The sequence below is a fragment of the Hydractinia symbiolongicarpus genome, chromosome 8 (assembly GCF_029227915.1).
Source record: "Hydractinia symbiolongicarpus strain clone_291-10 chromosome 8, HSymV2.1, whole genome shotgun sequence".
Lineage (NCBI taxonomy): Eukaryota > Metazoa > Cnidaria > Hydrozoa > Anthoathecata > Hydractiniidae > Hydractinia > Hydractinia symbiolongicarpus.
This window is the reverse complement of record NC_079882.1, coordinates 12,337,616-12,356,018: the sequence shown is the minus strand read 5'-3', so window position 1 is coordinate 12,356,018 and position 18,403 is coordinate 12,337,616. Positions and strand designations below refer to the sequence as shown.

The following is an 18,403-nucleotide window of genomic DNA, read 5'->3' as shown; positions in this document are numbered from 1 at the left end:
CTACTTGCAGATTTCGGTAGCAAATTTAAAACGTTTAACACAACGTCTCCAATCATCAAAAGCAGCAGACGTTAATAGCAGATCCGGTTCAATCGGTACGAGAACTAATTAACTAAATCGATACAGGAACTAATAAACTAAAATTCGCCGGATAAATTCACATAAAAGAAATTAGCTCTGACAAACTCGCGCTTAGAATAAGTGGCAAAACAAGGCAATTTCGAATCTTGAAATAGGATGGCAGCAAGTTTCTTCGCTTCTAAAAGCTGTATCATGCAAAAATGTAATTTTATAAGAGGTGTAATGAGACGCATAGAGATGTTGCGATTATTCTTGTGACTTTGGATGAGTTCATCACTAAAATATTGCCGCACGTAGTGTAGTGGGTTTGTCTGCGGCTCACGCACAGTTCTGGGGACCGCGGATCGAATCCCGCTCACTGCCAGGCAGTATGTTAGTGATGAACAAAGTAGTTCTACTACGATATGACTTACACGCATTATACTCGCCCGTTATGATCAGAGGTCTGATCGGGGTGAAGCATTCTCTGTTGAGAATGAAATAGGGATGTGCAATGATAAATATTCACCTATGTGTAAATGACTGTCTTTTCTTTTGTAAAAAGAAGCTACATCGTGTTTGCCAATATAGACTAAAAATCATAAATGTAAATCGCACGCCCCCTGTTTATTTTACGAAAGGGTCAAAACGGAGAGAAGCAGTGCTAAATCCTCTTATGTCAACACAGTCGTTTTTGATCGGGATTTAGGTTTTTGTTCTAAAGAACACACAGTTCTTGTCGTAGCAAAGAATATTTCACATATATTATACATTTTTAATATCCATTAGACAGCATCATCGTCTCGTTGTGGTTGTTGGGAGTGCACGTGTGTGGTGCGTAGTAAACGAAAAGAGAATGTGAAGCTATAGTATTTTTAATGTTAAAACAGATTTATGCAGATATAGATTTTTTATATAGCAACTTTACTATATATAAATAAATGTATCTGTTTCCCATTTGTTTTTTGTCAGTTTGCTGTGTGGTGTATTAAGTTTTCACCCTAAAAGAGAAGCAAAGAATCAAAGTAGCAAGATTATTTTTTTCTGTAACCTGTATCTAGGTGAAGATTTTTGTACACATGTATTAAGATTCATCACGTTTTGAAACCCCCAATTTCATCTGCCTTGTAGCTAGCTTCCCCAACTATGTTTTATGGCTCGACCTACCTTGACCTTTTTGTCATTTTTTAGGTTCAGCAGTTTAGGCAGCAAGGAAAATTATACATTGCTTATTTAATGAATTTTAGTGCATTTTTCGAATCAGTCTAAGCTAAGAAATAGTGTTGTAATTGCCGTAGTCGCCAGAATAAGCAACCATGCATCTGCGCACCAACCCAATGTCTATTTTTAGCATACTAATTAGCATAATAATTTTCTTTTATTTGCAAGGATTCCTAGCAGTAGTTGAAATAAGCAAATGGGAGTTTATCCACCAATTACTATTTTAAAACAAAGCTTGAAATTTTAAATTAAAATGAAAGATTAATAATTAAAAAAAAATAATTTGTTGTGCAATATTTTGTGTAAATATTAAATATCTGCTTGTTATTGAGTATAATAAATGAAAGTAAAGGTACTGAAATGGGCTGAAATGGATTAAAGTAACAAGCTGGTGGTATGAACCTAAAAATAATTGTCTTATTTGTTTTGTAAAGTTTTATTTCCTTTGTTAGCATGAACTGCATTCTTCCACAATAGATTTTTTCTATTCTCCTTATTTGAATGACAACGACAAATTACTGTGAACTCTCCTTTAGCTAAAACTTTACTGTACTGGCCATATTCTCGAAAACACATTGTCACATGATAATATTTTGTGATCAACTTCTAATGGGGTAGAACATTCCATTTAGAGGACCGTATCTAAGTCTTTATCATTTTTGGCAGAGTTTCTTCAGCTTAACCTCCATTAACCCAGATCATTTAATTATATTCTGAAAAATAAAAATGCTAGGTGATTGCTTTAATTAAACAGGGTAATGACAGGCTGGAGCCTGTGGTTTTATTTAAGTCAAAGTTACAATTCAGTTTTAGAACTTCCACAAGATATTTTTCTAAAAAATAGAAAAACATGGGGTGAAAGATTTGATAAGACAGGGTTGTGAGAGTCTGTATTCTGTGGTGTTGTGTAAAGGTGTTGTTTAAATAGTATTTTAACAGATGTACTTTAAAGTATACTGGTACTTTAAGTGCTACACCTGGATGTCAAGCTTGGTTTAACTTTAGTGCACTTAAGCTTACCACCTTGGCTATTAACGCAAGGCCATCCAATATAGAGAAAAAAAGTAAAAATCAGTAACAACAAATTTATAGGATTTATTTATTTTGCATAATTGTCTGAGTGTATATTTTTGATTAGTTTGATAATTATTTTATTTACTAGCTAAAACATTTAATAATTTGTAAACAAATCATATCAGCTTGTGAAATGGTGGTACCAGTCGTCATGGGTTTGATGGTTTCTTTATCATCGACGTTTGCAGAAAATTCCACTACAAACAAGACATCATTGATTAAAGAGGACCCCATAGCAGAATCACTTGAGCATGATACAATGGCTTTCTTTGCAGTTCTTATGATGCTTTGTAAATAAATTTTTTTAAGCCTTTTCATTTGGTTATTTCTATCATACATTACAAGTCTTATTATTTCTTTTTAGTGATTTGCGTGATAGTCATTGTATTTTTGTTAAACAGAAAACTTCATTTTATACCTGAGGCATTGGCGGTCATGATTCTCGGTATGTCATATCCATTGTCAGATTTTTTAATAAGAGAATTTAGGCTTAAATAGTATTTTGATCTCATATAGAATTAATTTTATATTAATAAACTTTGTTGTCATTTCCCACAGGAGTTTTAATTGCTGTTATATTGACATATGTTGTTGATAAAATTGGTGTTAATGTCAAACGTTGGGAGGTATTTTTTTATTAATTTTTCTTATTCAGCAATTGCCAATACTAAAGCAAAATTTGAAAGCTGCGTTTCGAATCAGAAAAGCGGCATTTTGACAGACACTATCAACGAACATTAAGAAAATTGCTGAATATTATATACACTGTGCAACTATGTTTATATTTATACAATACAATTAAGTAAAAACTGTATGATTGTATGTAGGGCTAGTAGAACATATTTTACTCTTCAGTAGAACTAAGTAAGGCTTTCTGCTTAAATAGTGTTGTTGTGACCATTTTTAATATTTTTAGAATATCGAGTCATTTCACCCTGATGTTTTCTTTTTGGTGTTGCTGCCACCAATTATTTTTGAATCTGGATATACATTACAAAAGGTATGGGTCTTAATGCCAGACTGGTTTTTTAATAGCTACCTCTATGGTTGATTTTCAAAGAAATTAAATGTTTTAAAGTGATTAAGTGATTTTTTTTATAATAAAACACTTCATAAATAAAACAGAAACAATATTTTGCAGATTTTCTCATACCCTTATTTCCAAATTTTTGTTTTTGTGTTCTTTCTAGGGTGACTTTTTCAGTAACATTGGAGCAATATTGACTTACGCATTGCTTGGGACCACAATATCAGCAGTTATAGTTGGTTTTACAATGTTCGGCTTAGGGCAGGTACTATTTAAAAAAAGTCAAGCACTTTTGGTAATCATTTAATTTTTATGTAAAAGGTTTAAGTTAAAACATTTAACTCTTATCCTCCAAGTCTTATTCTTACTTGGTGAGTACTTTTCATTGTAATCATAAGCATTAGTTAAAAACAAGTTATTATTAAAGATTGTCCACTTTTATCTGAAGTAAAGTTGAAACTTAAAAAAAAGGTACTTATGCATAAAAAGGATTGCATTACACCATTTAGATTGGATGGGCAAGTGAATTGAAATTAATTGAAGCGTAAGTAGATTTGTATTTGCATTAAATAAATCTAATATTGTCACATATTTTACTGTATGTTTGTTGCAAGTTCTGCAATTGTACACAGATAAAGTTTTAAAAAAGTAAATATTTTTTTTAAATGTTTCTCACCTTTATTTTTATGTAGGTTTTCCTTTGGTTCATTAATATCAGCCACAGATCCTGTCTCAACATTAGCATTATTTGGTGCCATCAATGCTGATCAAGACTTATATGCCATTGTTTTTGGAGAATCAGTTCTAAATGATGCTGTTTCTATTATTCTAACACAGTATGATTTTTTATTCCCCTTACCCATGTCTGAATGGTTGTCTAGTAGTAAAGTGGGCACCTATAGCGCAGAAGGTTACAGAGGAGATTTCTGGTAATTCCAAACTGAGTCACGCAACAACTGACATATTGGAATTGAAATGGTGTTAATGTTTGGAACTTTAACACATACAAGGTGTATAAATCCCAAAAGATCCTTAGTTTTCTTGGTATGAGCTTTATTGTTAGCTTAACCAATAAGTGCAAATAAGATGGTTCGGGTATCTGTCACAGTTTTAACTGCATCTATTCGTTAAAAAGTATATTATTTCTGCTTTAGAACCTTGATGAGTGCAGCTAAACAGATGGATTCCGGTACAGTGTTAGTTAGCAGCTTAGCTTTACATTCACTTGGAAAGTTTTGTATGATGTTTTTTTTGTCGTCTATAATTGGAGTGTTGTTTGGGTTAGCATGTGCCTTGGTAAGTTTATTAAACAGTTTGAACTCAACAATGTAATGATCTTTTTATGATTTATGTATGTTGATTTTTTGTAAATAAAAGAATTTTAACTTCTTTTCTGCTAAACTTACAAAAACAAAAAACTTTAAACTAGCTACATTATTTTATTTATGAATAACGAACAATATTTAACAAACAATAATGTATTTTTGTACACCCATGCTAGCTTTATGCCTAATAATATAAATATGTATAGTAATGTTCAAAAGTACTTACAACTGAAACATAACTGTATATGATTTTTTTTTTCTTTACAGCTTTTAAAGTTTGTCAACATGCAGAATCATCCATCATTAGAATGTGTTACCATGTTTATCTTTGCATACATGCCGTATGGTTTGTCTGAAGGACTCGAACTATCAGGTGTCAGCTAAACACATGTTTTTTCAATACAACAATTGATATTAATGAGTTACTTCTTCGTCAATATTTAAAACGACTGGATTATTTTTTTATCAAATAAAAAAAATAGAATTTAAGGGAACTCAAGGAATAAACGGATGTTGTAATAAACTGACGTTGTGATAATTCAGGATCCGCAACTTGGCTTGCAATTACATTTTCTAGGTAGGCTTGCATAGGCCCTATATGTTTACTCACATAATTTAATTGCAATCCAACATGCAGATCCCAAGTTATGTGGTCGTTAAGCAAAAAATTAAGAGGCCTGGCACAAGAACCCAAGTTTTATTTTGGCAAAAAGAAATATTTTAATCAATTCACCTTTATAATATCGATGCATTGATAAAGTTTAAATGCACATCCCTTAACAGGTCTAAAATTACTAATGACAGGAAATGTCAAAATTTGCTATTACTCAAATATGACATCATAATTTATGCAGCATAATTAAATCTAAAATTCTTTAAACGTAAATATCTTAAGAACAAAAAAAGCTTTTTAAAAAATTAAAAAAAGACTTTTTAACCCACTTTTTAAGCTCTATAATATAAGTTCAACGTCATTTTATACCTCAGGTTCCCTTTAAGGCTATTAAAATAAGAAAGAGATTTGGCTTGGGTGCATAAATTGCCTCCTTGGCATATATCCCAAACAACTTATGGGTGGGTCATCAAACTGGCTCTGTTGTAAAATATATTGATGAAAACTCATTACAGGTAAAAAAAAAAAATTTAATGCTAGAATCTAAATTGATCTCATATATAGTGAGGAGTTGACCTTATCATTACTGGTAAATGCATGTTTCTCTCTATATGTCAAAAATTGGTTTTGTAATGAAAAAAATTGTGATGTGTGAAAAAACAATACATTTCAAATTAATCATGATCATGTCATTTTTGTAAGTCTTTTCCTGAAATCTGGTCTGCATTTTATTCCTAATCCTCATCAACTGTTTGGTAACCATCTAACCATACATTAACATATTTTAAAAAATTACAACCAATGAAATTTTTTAAACACTTTAATAGAGGTATCACGATTTTCCAAAATGTATTTATTTGGTTTGGGAATGTTACTTGATAAATGTCAGCATTAGACCACTTCTTAAACAGTAAAAGAAATTGTTGACAAACGAAAAGTGCAGTGAAACTTCTTTAAAATAAACCCTTTTATTTAATGTTTAAAATCGATTTAAATTTTAGGAATTATGGCTATCTTACTTTGTGGTGTGACCATGTCTCATTATGCTCATTTTAATTTGTCACCCTTGGGACAGATCGCCGTACAACAAATTTTTCGAGTGCTTGCACTTATAGCTGGTTTGTTTATTTTATCAATTTTTTTTTTTTTTCAGTTTTATTTTTTTGCGTTATTTTTTAATTATTTCATACTGTACATATTTTTATTTTGTATTTTTTTATCACCCATGTATGCTTTCGTCTGTTTTCTTATATAGTGATTTAGAATTTTGTTTTGTTTATTTAGAGACCATAGTCTTTTTGTTTCTCGGAATGGCTGTTCTTAACGGTCCACATAATTTCGAGATTAAGTTTATCTCATGGTCCTTGGTAAGCCACCTTCTAATTACTGACTTAGAGGCATGCTCCATACTCTTGCAATAAACGCCTATAACCAACGCACGCAGCCTAAAAAGTTCCGGAGTGGCAATGTAATTACAACATCTAAAAGAGTTGGCAAATTAGGTCTTTTTTGCATCGAAAATATTTGGCTTTTTTTTGTTTATCAAAATACCCTAATTAGGATATCATGAAATCTGTTGCTGGAAACTTAAACTGCCACAGCCTAATAAGGTTAATTGCGACGCCTAGCGAAATTTTGGTTATAAAATTAGAGACAAAAAGAATTGCAAATACAGCACAAAATATTTTAAATTAAATTCGTTGCCTAATTAGTCATAGTTAAATTTTCACTGACCCGATATGCTACAATATCGGGTTTTTTGCCTTTAACTAAAAACCTAATAGGGTGTTTGGGCTAAATCTTTTTTTGTGCTAAATATAACCAACCAAGCATCCAACAAGATACACTGTATGTTTTCCATTGCCAAGTCGAGTATTGTTTTATTGTCCCTCCTTACTTTCCTTGTTTAAAAGTTTTGCTATTTATACACAAGTGTGGAGTTTACCAATATCTGCTATTTAGCAGGACTGTACAAAATACAAACATTTTTGCTGAGTAGATTTTTACAATGTGTTTAAAGTCTATCTTTCTTTGTAGTTGGCTTGTTTGGTTGCTCGTGCTGTTGTTGTATTTCCTCTCTCCCTCTTCTTTTACTACTGTCGCTCAAAAGACAATCGTATCTCGATGAAGATTTTATTTTTAATTTGGTTCAGCGGTAAGTTCCAAGAGTTTAAGAATGGTGCTAACATACTATACTTGTACCATTATTGTAATGTTTGTTAGCTACTTCACCATCTCTTCATGATGACCAAACCTAAAATCTTCTAAATAACCACCAAGAAAATGGAGAGACTCCTAAAATTCTCTAAAACCTAAATTTAAACCCAGAATATTGACTCCTTCTAAAACCTAAAATTGTTTATAATGAATTTTTTTTTTCAAATACTAACTATTTTTTGTTATTACGTTTTGTGCGACAAATAATAAGCATATGTTTTTTTTGCTACAGGACTGATAAATTATATATTACTTTACTGGAATTCGAAACAAACAGTCCCTCTGACATTCAAAAGCGAAACTTAAAAGTTTAAGCTTCAAATCTGCGACCGCCCTGCTATTGAAACGTACGAACTTGATGTAACTGTGCTGCACTCTGTAACCCATTTATAAGAAATTTGGCGCCAAAATACTTAAAAACTTTTGCAGCCAAAAAAATAGATATTTTTGTTTCGTTGACTTACAATTTTTAACTAAAACAACATAAAGCGATTAAAATTACGTATTCAATTATATATTTTGTCATATTTCTAATTAAGCAACTCTACATAATTTGTCGATCAAACCTAGATTTAGTTGGAGCAAAATATAGTATAACAAGATTGCTAATTTTCAAGTGCGTCTCCACAAGTGATTACATAGGAGTTTCTGAAGTCCCCCAATTTTAAATTTGTTAATCTTAATCATCACAGCGGAATTAGATCTTGGTTGTTTGGTTAAGTTTGGATTATGCTAATTGTCGTTGACGTCAACACAATACTATTTCTAGAATTTTGGGACCTTTTGTGAATCCCGACATGGATTATTTCATTGTGGGGAGCACTAGCGAATGTCACTAGCAAATTTTAAACGCTATCCACCTGGCCTACGTGTGTGCGAAAGTAACCATTTCAGCCATGTTGAAAAATGATGAAAGTACAGCATCTGTTTCATCATTTTTGTCCACGAGTGTAGTACACTCTTTACCAGTTCCCTTATAAAAGAACGATTCTTATTTTTGGTGTTAATGACGTCATCTTGTTTCTTAGGTTTGAGAGGCGCTGTTGCGTTTGCGCAAAGTTTACATCTTCCACTAGCAAACGCTGATGCACGGAATTTAATTATCACTACTACGCTAGCCATTGTTGTGTTCACGAATGTCATTTTAGGAGGATGCACACTCCCTCTTGTGAAAGTAAGTACGAGCTTTTTATCACAACTAACCCACCTTTCGCAAACCATTGTGGTTTTACTTTCAAATCAGTTTTTTTAAATTCATATTTTTCATCTTATGTTTTCCAGTGTTTGAACGTGCAAAGCAAACGTTCAAAAGCAGGCATCAGTAAATCACTTGCAATGGTAAGTTTGTGGACGCACTTCTTTTAGTAAATTTGATGTTGTTAATTGTATTTTAGGATTGTGTGCCTCTAGGATAGTGCAACCATTTAAGTGTAGCGATTATTTTTGAATAATAAAAACATGTGCTGGTAACATTGTGTTACGTTGTTTTAGGGAAGAGTTATTGGTCCCTCAGAAGCGTCAAGTCAAGCAATTAAATACAAATCACGCCGTGGTAAATCTCCAATGAGCATAATTCGTGGTTGGAGACGGTTCGATAAGAAGTATCTTATGCCATTCTTTATAAAAGAACGCGACTCGAAGGTACGTGCATAGTTTCGAGAAATGGTTGTAAGAAGTTCTGTGTAGTTGTTGTATGCTTGTTAGCTAAAATCTAACTTGACTTATAAAAAACGTGTTCTATAAATTTACTTATGGGATATATTTATCTAAATGTTTCATGATCTATTTCGAATGAGACTTGAGTCAATTGATTTTCTACATAACAAATTTCCACCTAAAACTGTTTCCTTTTATTTGGCAGGATTATCAAGTTGCTGTTACGCATATGATTGACAGATGGGCGGAGAACGAAGAACGTATTGCTGGTCAGTTTCTCACATCCTCTGCTGAGTTTGATGACCGGACGCCAGTTGTTATTAAGCGCACACGAAAGAACATTGTTCGACCTGTGCGTAAGTTTCTTCGCACTGTCGATGATGGTGGAAGAACTGAGGATGAGAGTGATACAGGAAGCACTCCTGCACATGTGGCAGATAGAGTATGTAGCTAAAAGCCTTGTTTTAACATTTTATCAATGCTGTATGATGTACTGTGTACTGAGAGTTATAATATACACTACTAGTAGATGAAAAAAATTAAGTTTCATGCTGTTAAATTTCGTAAACCCGTGGCTTACATTATCAGCTTTCTCTAGATAATATGAGCAAGTCACTTTTAAGAAGCTCTGTACACAGTTTTTCACAGATTGGTTTAACTTTGTAAATATATTTTTTGTAGGTTCGTTTTGCTAGCATCGATGAGACTGAAGCTCTTAAGAACAATTCCCAATCTGTTGGTGGTTATGGCTCGGTCAACAACGATGACAAAGAAACGCTTCTGTAAAAGCATACAACCAACTTTGTTTACGCAGAGTTGGGGTCATGTGGCGTAATTGTATGGTATTGCCCTGACTTTACGCCACACTTCGATACTTCACATAATGTTTTTAGCTGAAATTTTTATACGTTTATACCAAAAAAAAATTATATTTATATTGAATTGATTTTTTAAACTTTCAGTTTGGCACACTCTGTTCATAAGGTTGTCATAACTTTAAAAACGTAGAATAACATAGCAAGTAAGTTTTAGTATAATATATATTTTGTATTTTGTAAGAAAAACAAAACAAAATCTCCGCCCAGAAATTGCGTAGATTGAGCGCCTGGGCGTTTATTAGATTTAAGCTTTTGCACTTAACACTTACAAGAGAAAAACAATAATATACACAAAAGTGTACAATATAAAAGAACATCTGTTGATATTTATTTACTTTAGTTCAAAATTTATTGTCCGGGGCGTTTGTTCGCATGTTGGTGCAATGTAGGCACTCTCTTTACATCGCTTTAATAATTTTTTTAACCTTCGGACTTATTACTTCATCATATTTGATTTCATTCTTATTTATAAAGTTTATTTTCTATTTTTTATGAAAGCAACATATTTCTTTGTAACATTTTATATATTTGAGTCAAATATTTTGCGGCTCTGGGTCGATAGTAAGACGTTTCTCTAACTTTGTTTCATTTTAAATTTTTTAAATTTTGTGAAAACCTTGAATAATAAAATATGAAAACAATTTTTCTGAAATACCATTTTTCACCTTGACACTACAATGTCGACCCAGACTGTTTGTGTGATATTCAAATTTTTATTTTTTATTTATGTATGCATGCGTACCAAGGGAAGATTCTTTTCGTGAAATTTTAATTATTCGAATGGAACAGTTACATTTTGCGGATGGAATAATTTCGCGGGTGTTAATAAAATTTTACAGAAGAACGTCTTCCCTGAAGTTATTTACGTTCATGTTATATCTTCAAAAATATTTTGATTTTTACTTGCGACTTCTGATTTGTTTCGAATACAAGGAGGTCAAACCAGAGTCATAAGAAAAAAAACTAGTCTGGTGGCAAACAAAAGCCTATTGTTACAACTTTTTTTATAAGCAAATTTTTCGGGTCGAGACTTCTGACCCTGCACAGCATTTCAAGATGGCTGCCTAGCGAAAGGTTCTTACACAGTTCGTCAGCCAGTTTGTCTGTGTTATTGATTTTCTGTTCGTTATGTCAGGCGAAAACTGCATTTTTTAACTGCCCTGTATCGCGAAAATATAACGGAGTTAGTTTGTTCAAAGTTTCATCACAAATTAATGATTTGAATAAGAAATGGAGTGCTGTATTTATCAACATAACCACAAGGGAAAGAGTTGTGGATGCTTCGCTAAAAAAAACGCATACAAACTAGCAAGTTTGCATATGCGAAAGACATTTCACCATTATTGGGATTGTAACTTTTGATACATTATGTAACACATTATGAATTTCACGAAAAAGATATATATTCTATATACATTAATTACATTAATTTAACGCCATACTCAGTTATGAAAGTTCGACTTGCAGCCCAGGCACTGAGTGAAAGTGCTGGCAATATCCTAAACCAATTTGGCCCTGTTATGGCATCCGGTACAGCAAGTCTGGTGATGAAGATTGTTTGTGTTCAAAACACAGCAGGATTTTGACAAAAACGAAAACCGTTTTTAAAGCCATATGATTCAGTCAATGATGAACGGTTTGCTTAGTGGGAGAGTTTTTGTCTTATTTTGAGTAGTGGAAAGAGTCCATAAATACACCGGCCTGGTAACTTTTTAGAAAATGTCAAATATATTCATTTCATGAGGGTATTTAAGTAACTGTTTATTCTTTTATTAAAGTAGTTTTTACTACAAAACAGAATACCCTATGTTCTATCTGAAAGATTTTGCCAGGATGACTTAGAGAATTACTTTGGTAGACAAAGAAGACGTGACAATCCAACAATTAGAGATGTGGGTTATAATGACAATACAAACGAGACACAATACTGATTGCTGGCAATGTACTTGGACAAGAAAACAAATTCAATGTCATTAAATAATGTCCTCTGCCAAAAAAAAAGAATGATTCCCTAACTACAATCCTAGTTAAAATCTCCTGGACACGGACTTCATAAAAACTGTCCAGTCAGCTATTGGTATAGCTACAAATTGTAAAAAAAACATTATTGGCTCAAGTCATTTTATTATTCTCTAGTTCCCTTTATACTTAGAGCTGGATGAATATTATATTATCCATCCTCAAACCACCAGAAATTAAGTCCACATGAAATATTTCGAAATGCGCAATTGGCAATTGACAAAATAGATCAATGCGAAAAATTGCCTATGACTTCAGTAATTCCTGAAAATAAGCCCTGGCAAAAAAGTTCAATCTTTGAGTTTTTTCTTCTATTTTCTTAAAAAATAACATAAGACATAACATATACCTTTTAATCGATGATTATTGTTCTCATGTACTATCTTTGTAACAGCGGAGAAAAAAAAAAGAAGACACTGCATTGTTTTGTTTACAAATTGCCCGGACTGCTTTTGTTTTTTTAGGAAACACGCAAATTAAATTTACCTGACACAAATATTGACTCACAAAATAAATCCTCTAGAAAAATTAAGAAAATATTTTTCGCGATATACGATTTTTTGGCCTGGTGAATTTTTTATTTATTGAGTGTCGATCCCCATGAACTTCTGATTTTTTTGTCAAGTCTGATGATTCAAAAGACATTATTTGCACATTTTTTATCATTCTATAAATAAAATCGATACAAATCCAGCGATCGTCCTTGTAATTGAATCATGATATTTTCTTGATGTTTAAGATCGCTGGATAACAAATGCTTTCCTTTCACGTCTAGTCAACTATGTTCTGGATTTTCTGGCTCGTCATTCAACATCGTGATGTATTGTGTATGGCGTATGCCAAACGAAAAGCTCGGTCCAGTCTTTTTGTTGATCCATACCTTGGAAAGAAGGCGAAAATCAAAAAATTTAAAAATCTTAATAAGCGCTCCGTAAAATTCGAGAAAAGGCGTTCATTAAATGAGAAAAGGCAGTGAAAATGACGCATTCGAACACGTGTTTGTATCTGCATTTTTCATCCCAAATTATGATTTAAAATGTTTTTAAATTATTTTGGCTTGGATTAACAAGCGCTCCTGTCAAAAATGAGCAGCTGTCGAATATAAGTTGATATTTATAATAAGCATTCATTCAGACGTTTACGGTAAGGATAACTTTACCTTTTCAGGTCGGTATGCCCCAGGTCCAGGAACTATCACTTTATCTTGTATAATATCATGGCGGCCTTTAATTGAGTAAGCTGGTCCTCTTGATAAGTAGGTATTCGGGTCACATACTTTGTAGGTGCCGGGACCAGGGGTCTATAAAATCAAAGTTTTTAGTTTTTTCTGGCGCATTAATAATTTTACATATGTGACGCTCTCTGAATGATAACTTCATTTGTTAACTTTGCAATATCAAGAACAATGGCTTACTTTTTTGAGATCTTCATAACAACCGCCGATCTTTGGTCTTCCACAAATAGAATGCGAAGGAGCCGAATGTCGCGCAATACATTCTGAACCAATTAATGATGGTAATTTGTACGCGTTTGGTGCTGGCGACTTCTCTACTCGACTTTCTTTCGCTCGTCCACCAAAAGAATAACTAGGTGCTCTTTTGTTATGCGGTATTGGATACTTCTCCGGACTGTACTGACCTATAAATACGAAACATTTGCAGGAATTATACTCAGAAAAAATTTACACTTCACTTTCAACACACAGTTGTAGTCCTTATTTTTGCAACGAATTTATTGGTGATATATAAATTTTACCCAATGCGATAAGCCTTGCAATTTTCATACCACAATCAACATCCGTCAACCCGGGGTCTTCTGGATGACGCATGTCATAGCGGAGAGCCCTGGGGACAAGGGTGCAACCCTGTATTAACCTTTTAATTTCACCTATAAAAATTCAACCTACCTGGGGCGGGAGTGTGGTTAAATGTCTTCTCGGGTTGTCTTCCGTAAAGAGAATATGCTGGGGCGGTTGCTCTTCCCGTTCGCGTCACAAATTGTGGAACCATATATGAAGGACCAGGAGAACAACTTTCATGCTAATTAGTAAACGTTAAAAGGAATGTGTTTACAAAAGATTGTTGGACTTTGCAATATCCAGAAAACAGTAAAACAGCTGTCAGTTACTACTTGAGACATCTCCTAGGGCTTCTTTTAAGAAACCTAAGATGTCTTTGAGAGGAAGTAAGCAGAGGCTTTGGTATGTTCCTAAGTTTATTTGATTTTTTGAAAATCGTTTTCAACAACATGGGACGTTTATTGAGTAGGTGGTATTGTAATTGATTTTAGTCAGCTAGTGAAAGAAACCTTTAACTCCCCGCTGTTTTTATATCATATAATGTAAAGAAGTAGTCACTACCATTCTCCCACAGACAAATGGAAATATAACAAAACAGAAACAACCTCATTTCCACAACTTTTGCTCAATAGTCTTACCGATATGTTAAATCGTTTTCCAAAGCTAAATGCTGGCATTTTTTTTCTGGTCGCATCATGATACATGTAACCAAAGGTTCCTGGTAGTTTATACTTAGCTGGTCCTGGTCCATTCATCTTCGCTGCAATCACTGGGCATTGCTCCACTTGCATGTTCAAACAAATTGTGATTTCTAAGTTTAATGTGCGTGTGTGTGTGTGTATGGGTGAAAGTAAAGTCGTGCGTTGCGTTATCTTTTTTAAATGACGTCAAATTATGTAACTTCTTGGCAGTTACATCATATTGATTTATATCCAAACCTTTTCAGTTACCAATACATTCAGCAGTAGTATTAAACTAGGCGCTTATTAATTTAAAAATTCAAGGGCCGTTACTAGAGAGGGCGCTTAAAAGTAGAGGGATGTTGTCAAATTACTTTCTCACAATATAAGATACGCATTTAACAAACTGTAAGTCTATTGCAATAAAAAATATAAAATAAAGATAAATAAGCTTTACATTTATGCAGTCATTACAAATATTAATAATCAGAAGCTATTCCAAAACGAAATCAATGCCTACGCACGTGGCTATGTCACGTGATTATAAATAAGGTCAGTTTTCACTTTGCAGCCTTGATTAATTCTCGTAAATGAGTTTCCAATTTTACAGCATCTTCAGCAAATTTTCGAATGCCTTCAGAAAGTTTTTCTGTTGCCATGGCATCTTCATTCATCAGCCATCGAAATTGCTTCTCGTCCAATGAAATCTTCTCCAGTTCAAGCGCTTGAGCTAAAACATTGGAAACTTTTTAGATCACGTGTTTAAGCGTTTCGAACGTCTTTGCAGAATTAAAATCACGTGGGTTTACCTGCTTCTACAGACAATTCTTTCCGCAACGGGTCAGTTGATTTGGTCAACTCATCTAACAATTTCGGCCTAAAATACAAAATTCCTTTTTTGGTTAAAGCAGGACTATGTAAACGCAACAAAGTTATCTTTAACGCGTATCTCATTTATTTTTTTATTATCAACTTCAGCAAACTGAAGTAACAGAATGAACGGTTTATCTGTTAAATCTCAGAATAGAGATTTTCCTGCTTTATGTTTTCTCATTAAGCGTACTCCATCACAGTGACTTAACTTCGCTGAAATTTTGCCAAAGCAGCAATAACCAGAGGGCAGAGCCTTCTCAAGAAAAACTATCAGAACATCCATACTAGGGTGAAGGAGATTATATAATGAAAAATATCGTTCTGAACTTACGATATAGTGAGGTTGTCACAACCAGCCAAAGCTTTAATTTGATCTACATTTCTGAATGATGCACCCATTACAATAGTTTTGTAACCAAACTTTTTGTAGTAGTTGTATATAGCTGTGACGCTTTTCACACCTAAACAAAAGTAAAACATTAAGCGTATAAACTATCGTCGAGTTGTGGTCAAACGGTCTTAAGCTAGCAATCTTCAAGTTTTAATTTGGAAACTATTGAAATTTAAAAAGCAAATTATCGTGACTTCAATAAATGTGAAGATATAAACAAAGATAAAAACAAATGATGTATGAACCAATACCTGGATCTTCTTTCGGTGCAAATGTTTTCTGTCCAGTACTTTTCACGTACCAGTCATATATACGACCAACGAATGGAGAGATGAGATTTACATTAGCTTCAGCACAAGCTACAGCCTAAAAATACATCAGATGAAAAATGCGTCCAATATTTCGATGAAAATCGATAAAAATGAAAGTCATGGTACAGATCATGAAAAAATAAAACGAACTTAACTTTTTTAAACTCGTTTTCTTTTTATGAATAAAATTTACTAAAATGGCAAAAAAATCTTCAAAGTTTCTACCTGTGCAAAAGCGAAAAGTAACGTCAAATTACATGTAATTCCAAAATCGGCTTCTAAAACCCTAAATAAGAAAATAAACTAATTTATCACCAGACCTTTTGATACAACAGTCATAACTAGAAATGTGAGTAGTAATTACAACATACTTAGCTGCTTGAATTCCTTCCCATGTGGAACTCAACTTGATTAAAACACGCGATTTATCAATTCCTTCCTTCTCGTACATAGAAATCAATTTCTTGGCCTTCTCAATTTGTCCTTCCTTGTCAAACGACAACCTGCAACAAGAGAGATTATATTTACAGATATTTGACTTAAGTGGGCTTTTCGCCTTTGTTAGACAAATTAAATTTTACAGAAAGAATTTATTCGGAGTACTGATGACGTTCACAGGGTTCTATGATTCACCTTGCATCAACTTCTGTAGATACACGTCCAGGTACAACTTTCAAAATTTCCATTCCGAATTTAACAAACTAAACAAATAAATAATAGTTTTGGGATTATTTAAATTAGATTAACACATGAGACACATGATAAAGTATAACGATAAACAGTAAGCAAACGAACAACAAAAAAGACAATCTGATCACATACCAATTTATCGATAGCTAATGTAACTTGCTCATTTTCATCACTAGAACGAAAAAAATAATAGCACGATTAGAACAAACTGCTATACAATCTAGTTATGATAGCAATTTCATTAATTTTCCTTCATTGATTGATTGATTGATTGATTGAGAGGCACTTTGAATTTTACTTAATCTAAATTTTTTTTGATGGACCGGCTTAACTTTAATCACAAATTTGAAACATGTATAAAAAATCTCCACACAATTTTTGATTTTAGTTAATCAGTTTTTCATCTCCAAGCTTTTCACTGCTATCTCTGGCTTGATAATGGCGTAACGTAAATGGTAGTATAATTAAGAACCATGAAAAGAGATTCGAGCTTTGATAGTTGTGTTACCGAATGAGTAGTCGTTTATGAATCAAACTGTCGAATTTTTTACCCTGCTTCTACTATAGCTGATTTAACCGCTTCTTTCACTAGATGTTCATACTGTTTCATTTGACTGGCAGCAAGAATTAAGGAAGGATTGGTTGTAGCATCAGTTGGCTTATACTGATCGATCGCTGAAAAATAGAAACACGCATCAAATAATGAAAATTTTTAAATTACATTTATATCTCAGCATTAACAAACTTGCAGGACTTGTTTATCCGAGCTTCCCTTACAAATTTTTGTTAGCTATTCCAACGTGACATCGAGATGTACATAATAACAATACACACAAAAATGATTACCTTCAAAATTTCCAGTATCAGCTACAACAGTGGTGAGCTTCTTCAATTGTTCAAGTGTGTTGGCCATTTTATTATTATAATAATCTAATAAAAGTTGTACAGTCAGTTATCGTAAATAAAGACATTAACATACACACAACATTAGTTAGAAGATAACTTAAGATATCACAAAAACGCAATTGAAACAATGTCCTGTTGAAATACTTTTGGCTTGCAGGAAATGACTAAGTCTGACTATAATTAGTATTTGGGGAGAAGTTTGAAAGAATCTCAATTTTATGTTATAACCATTCTTATTACAGAAACTTTTTATTTATAGCAAATACAGTTTAACTGACTTAAATTACACAGACTAGTTTAAAACTTGCAGAAGATATCATAGATCAGTTTAACTGCCAATTGTAACACATATACGAAGTTCTTAAACTAAGCAAAGTTATCATCCTGGAAAGATAAGTCGAACAAAAAAATTGAAATTAACTACACTGTCAAAATCAATTATTCCGAAATTATGGCAAAATCTAGGAAGTACTAAACTGAAAGAAAACGCCAACATATTGTAAGGAAAAATCGAAGCAGTCTTCAGAAAATTAAGCCTTTTAAATCGTTAAAGACTTTGAAGTTAATTTTTGCCAGAATATTATTATATACAAAAGACAGCGTAAACCTATGAATCTCAAAATAAATAAAATATGTATTTTAAATAATAACTTCAAAAAAAACA

General features: G+C 32.8%; 3 protein-coding genes across 3 annotated transcripts; 1 reads left to right on the top strand and 2 right to left on the bottom strand.

Annotated features, from left to right (window-relative positions):
• Positions 1–2,426: 2,426 nt before the first annotated feature.
• On the top strand, positions 2,427–10,973 carry LOC130655202 (sodium/hydrogen exchanger 8-like). Its single transcript, XM_057457933.1, has 17 exons — positions 2,427–2,645; positions 2,720–2,800; positions 2,914–2,981; positions 3,272–3,355; positions 3,546–3,647; positions 3,892–3,926; positions 4,075–4,218; positions 4,537–4,678; positions 4,975–5,080; positions 6,322–6,438; positions 6,605–6,687; positions 7,358–7,475; positions 8,566–8,711; positions 8,819–8,875; positions 9,029–9,178; positions 9,399–9,635; positions 9,875–10,973. Exons 1-17 carry the CDS (start codon positions 2,489–2,491, stop codon positions 9,977–9,979), a joined length of 1,932 nt encoding a protein of 643 aa, XP_057313916.1. The 5' UTR covers positions 2,427–2,488; the 3' UTR covers positions 9,980–10,973.
• Positions 10,974–12,734: 1,761 nt separating this feature from the next.
• LOC130655200 (outer dense fiber protein 3-like) lies at positions 12,735–14,815 on the bottom strand. The gene is made up of 5 exons (XM_057457931.1): positions 14,527–14,815; positions 13,997–14,129; positions 13,505–13,728; positions 13,250–13,390; positions 12,735–12,970 (listed from the first exon to the last, which is right to left on the bottom strand). The coding sequence occupies exons 1-5, from the start codon at positions 14,677–14,679 to the stop codon at positions 12,866–12,868; spliced, it is 756 nt and encodes a 251-aa protein (XP_057313914.1). The 5' UTR covers positions 14,680–14,815; the 3' UTR covers positions 12,735–12,865.
• A 150-nt stretch (positions 14,816–14,965) lies between these two features.
• LOC130655198 (transaldolase-like) lies at positions 14,966–17,765 on the bottom strand. Its single transcript, XM_057457930.1, has 10 exons — positions 17,680–17,765; positions 17,385–17,508; positions 16,966–17,005; positions 16,777–16,844; positions 16,515–16,646; positions 16,369–16,429; positions 16,084–16,198; positions 15,773–15,902; positions 15,378–15,445; positions 14,966–15,298 (listed from the first exon to the last, which is right to left on the bottom strand). Exons 1-10 carry the CDS (start codon positions 17,744–17,746, stop codon positions 15,129–15,131), a joined length of 975 nt encoding a protein of 324 aa, XP_057313913.1. The 5' UTR covers positions 17,747–17,765; the 3' UTR covers positions 14,966–15,128.
• Positions 17,766–18,403: the final 638 nt, after the last annotated feature.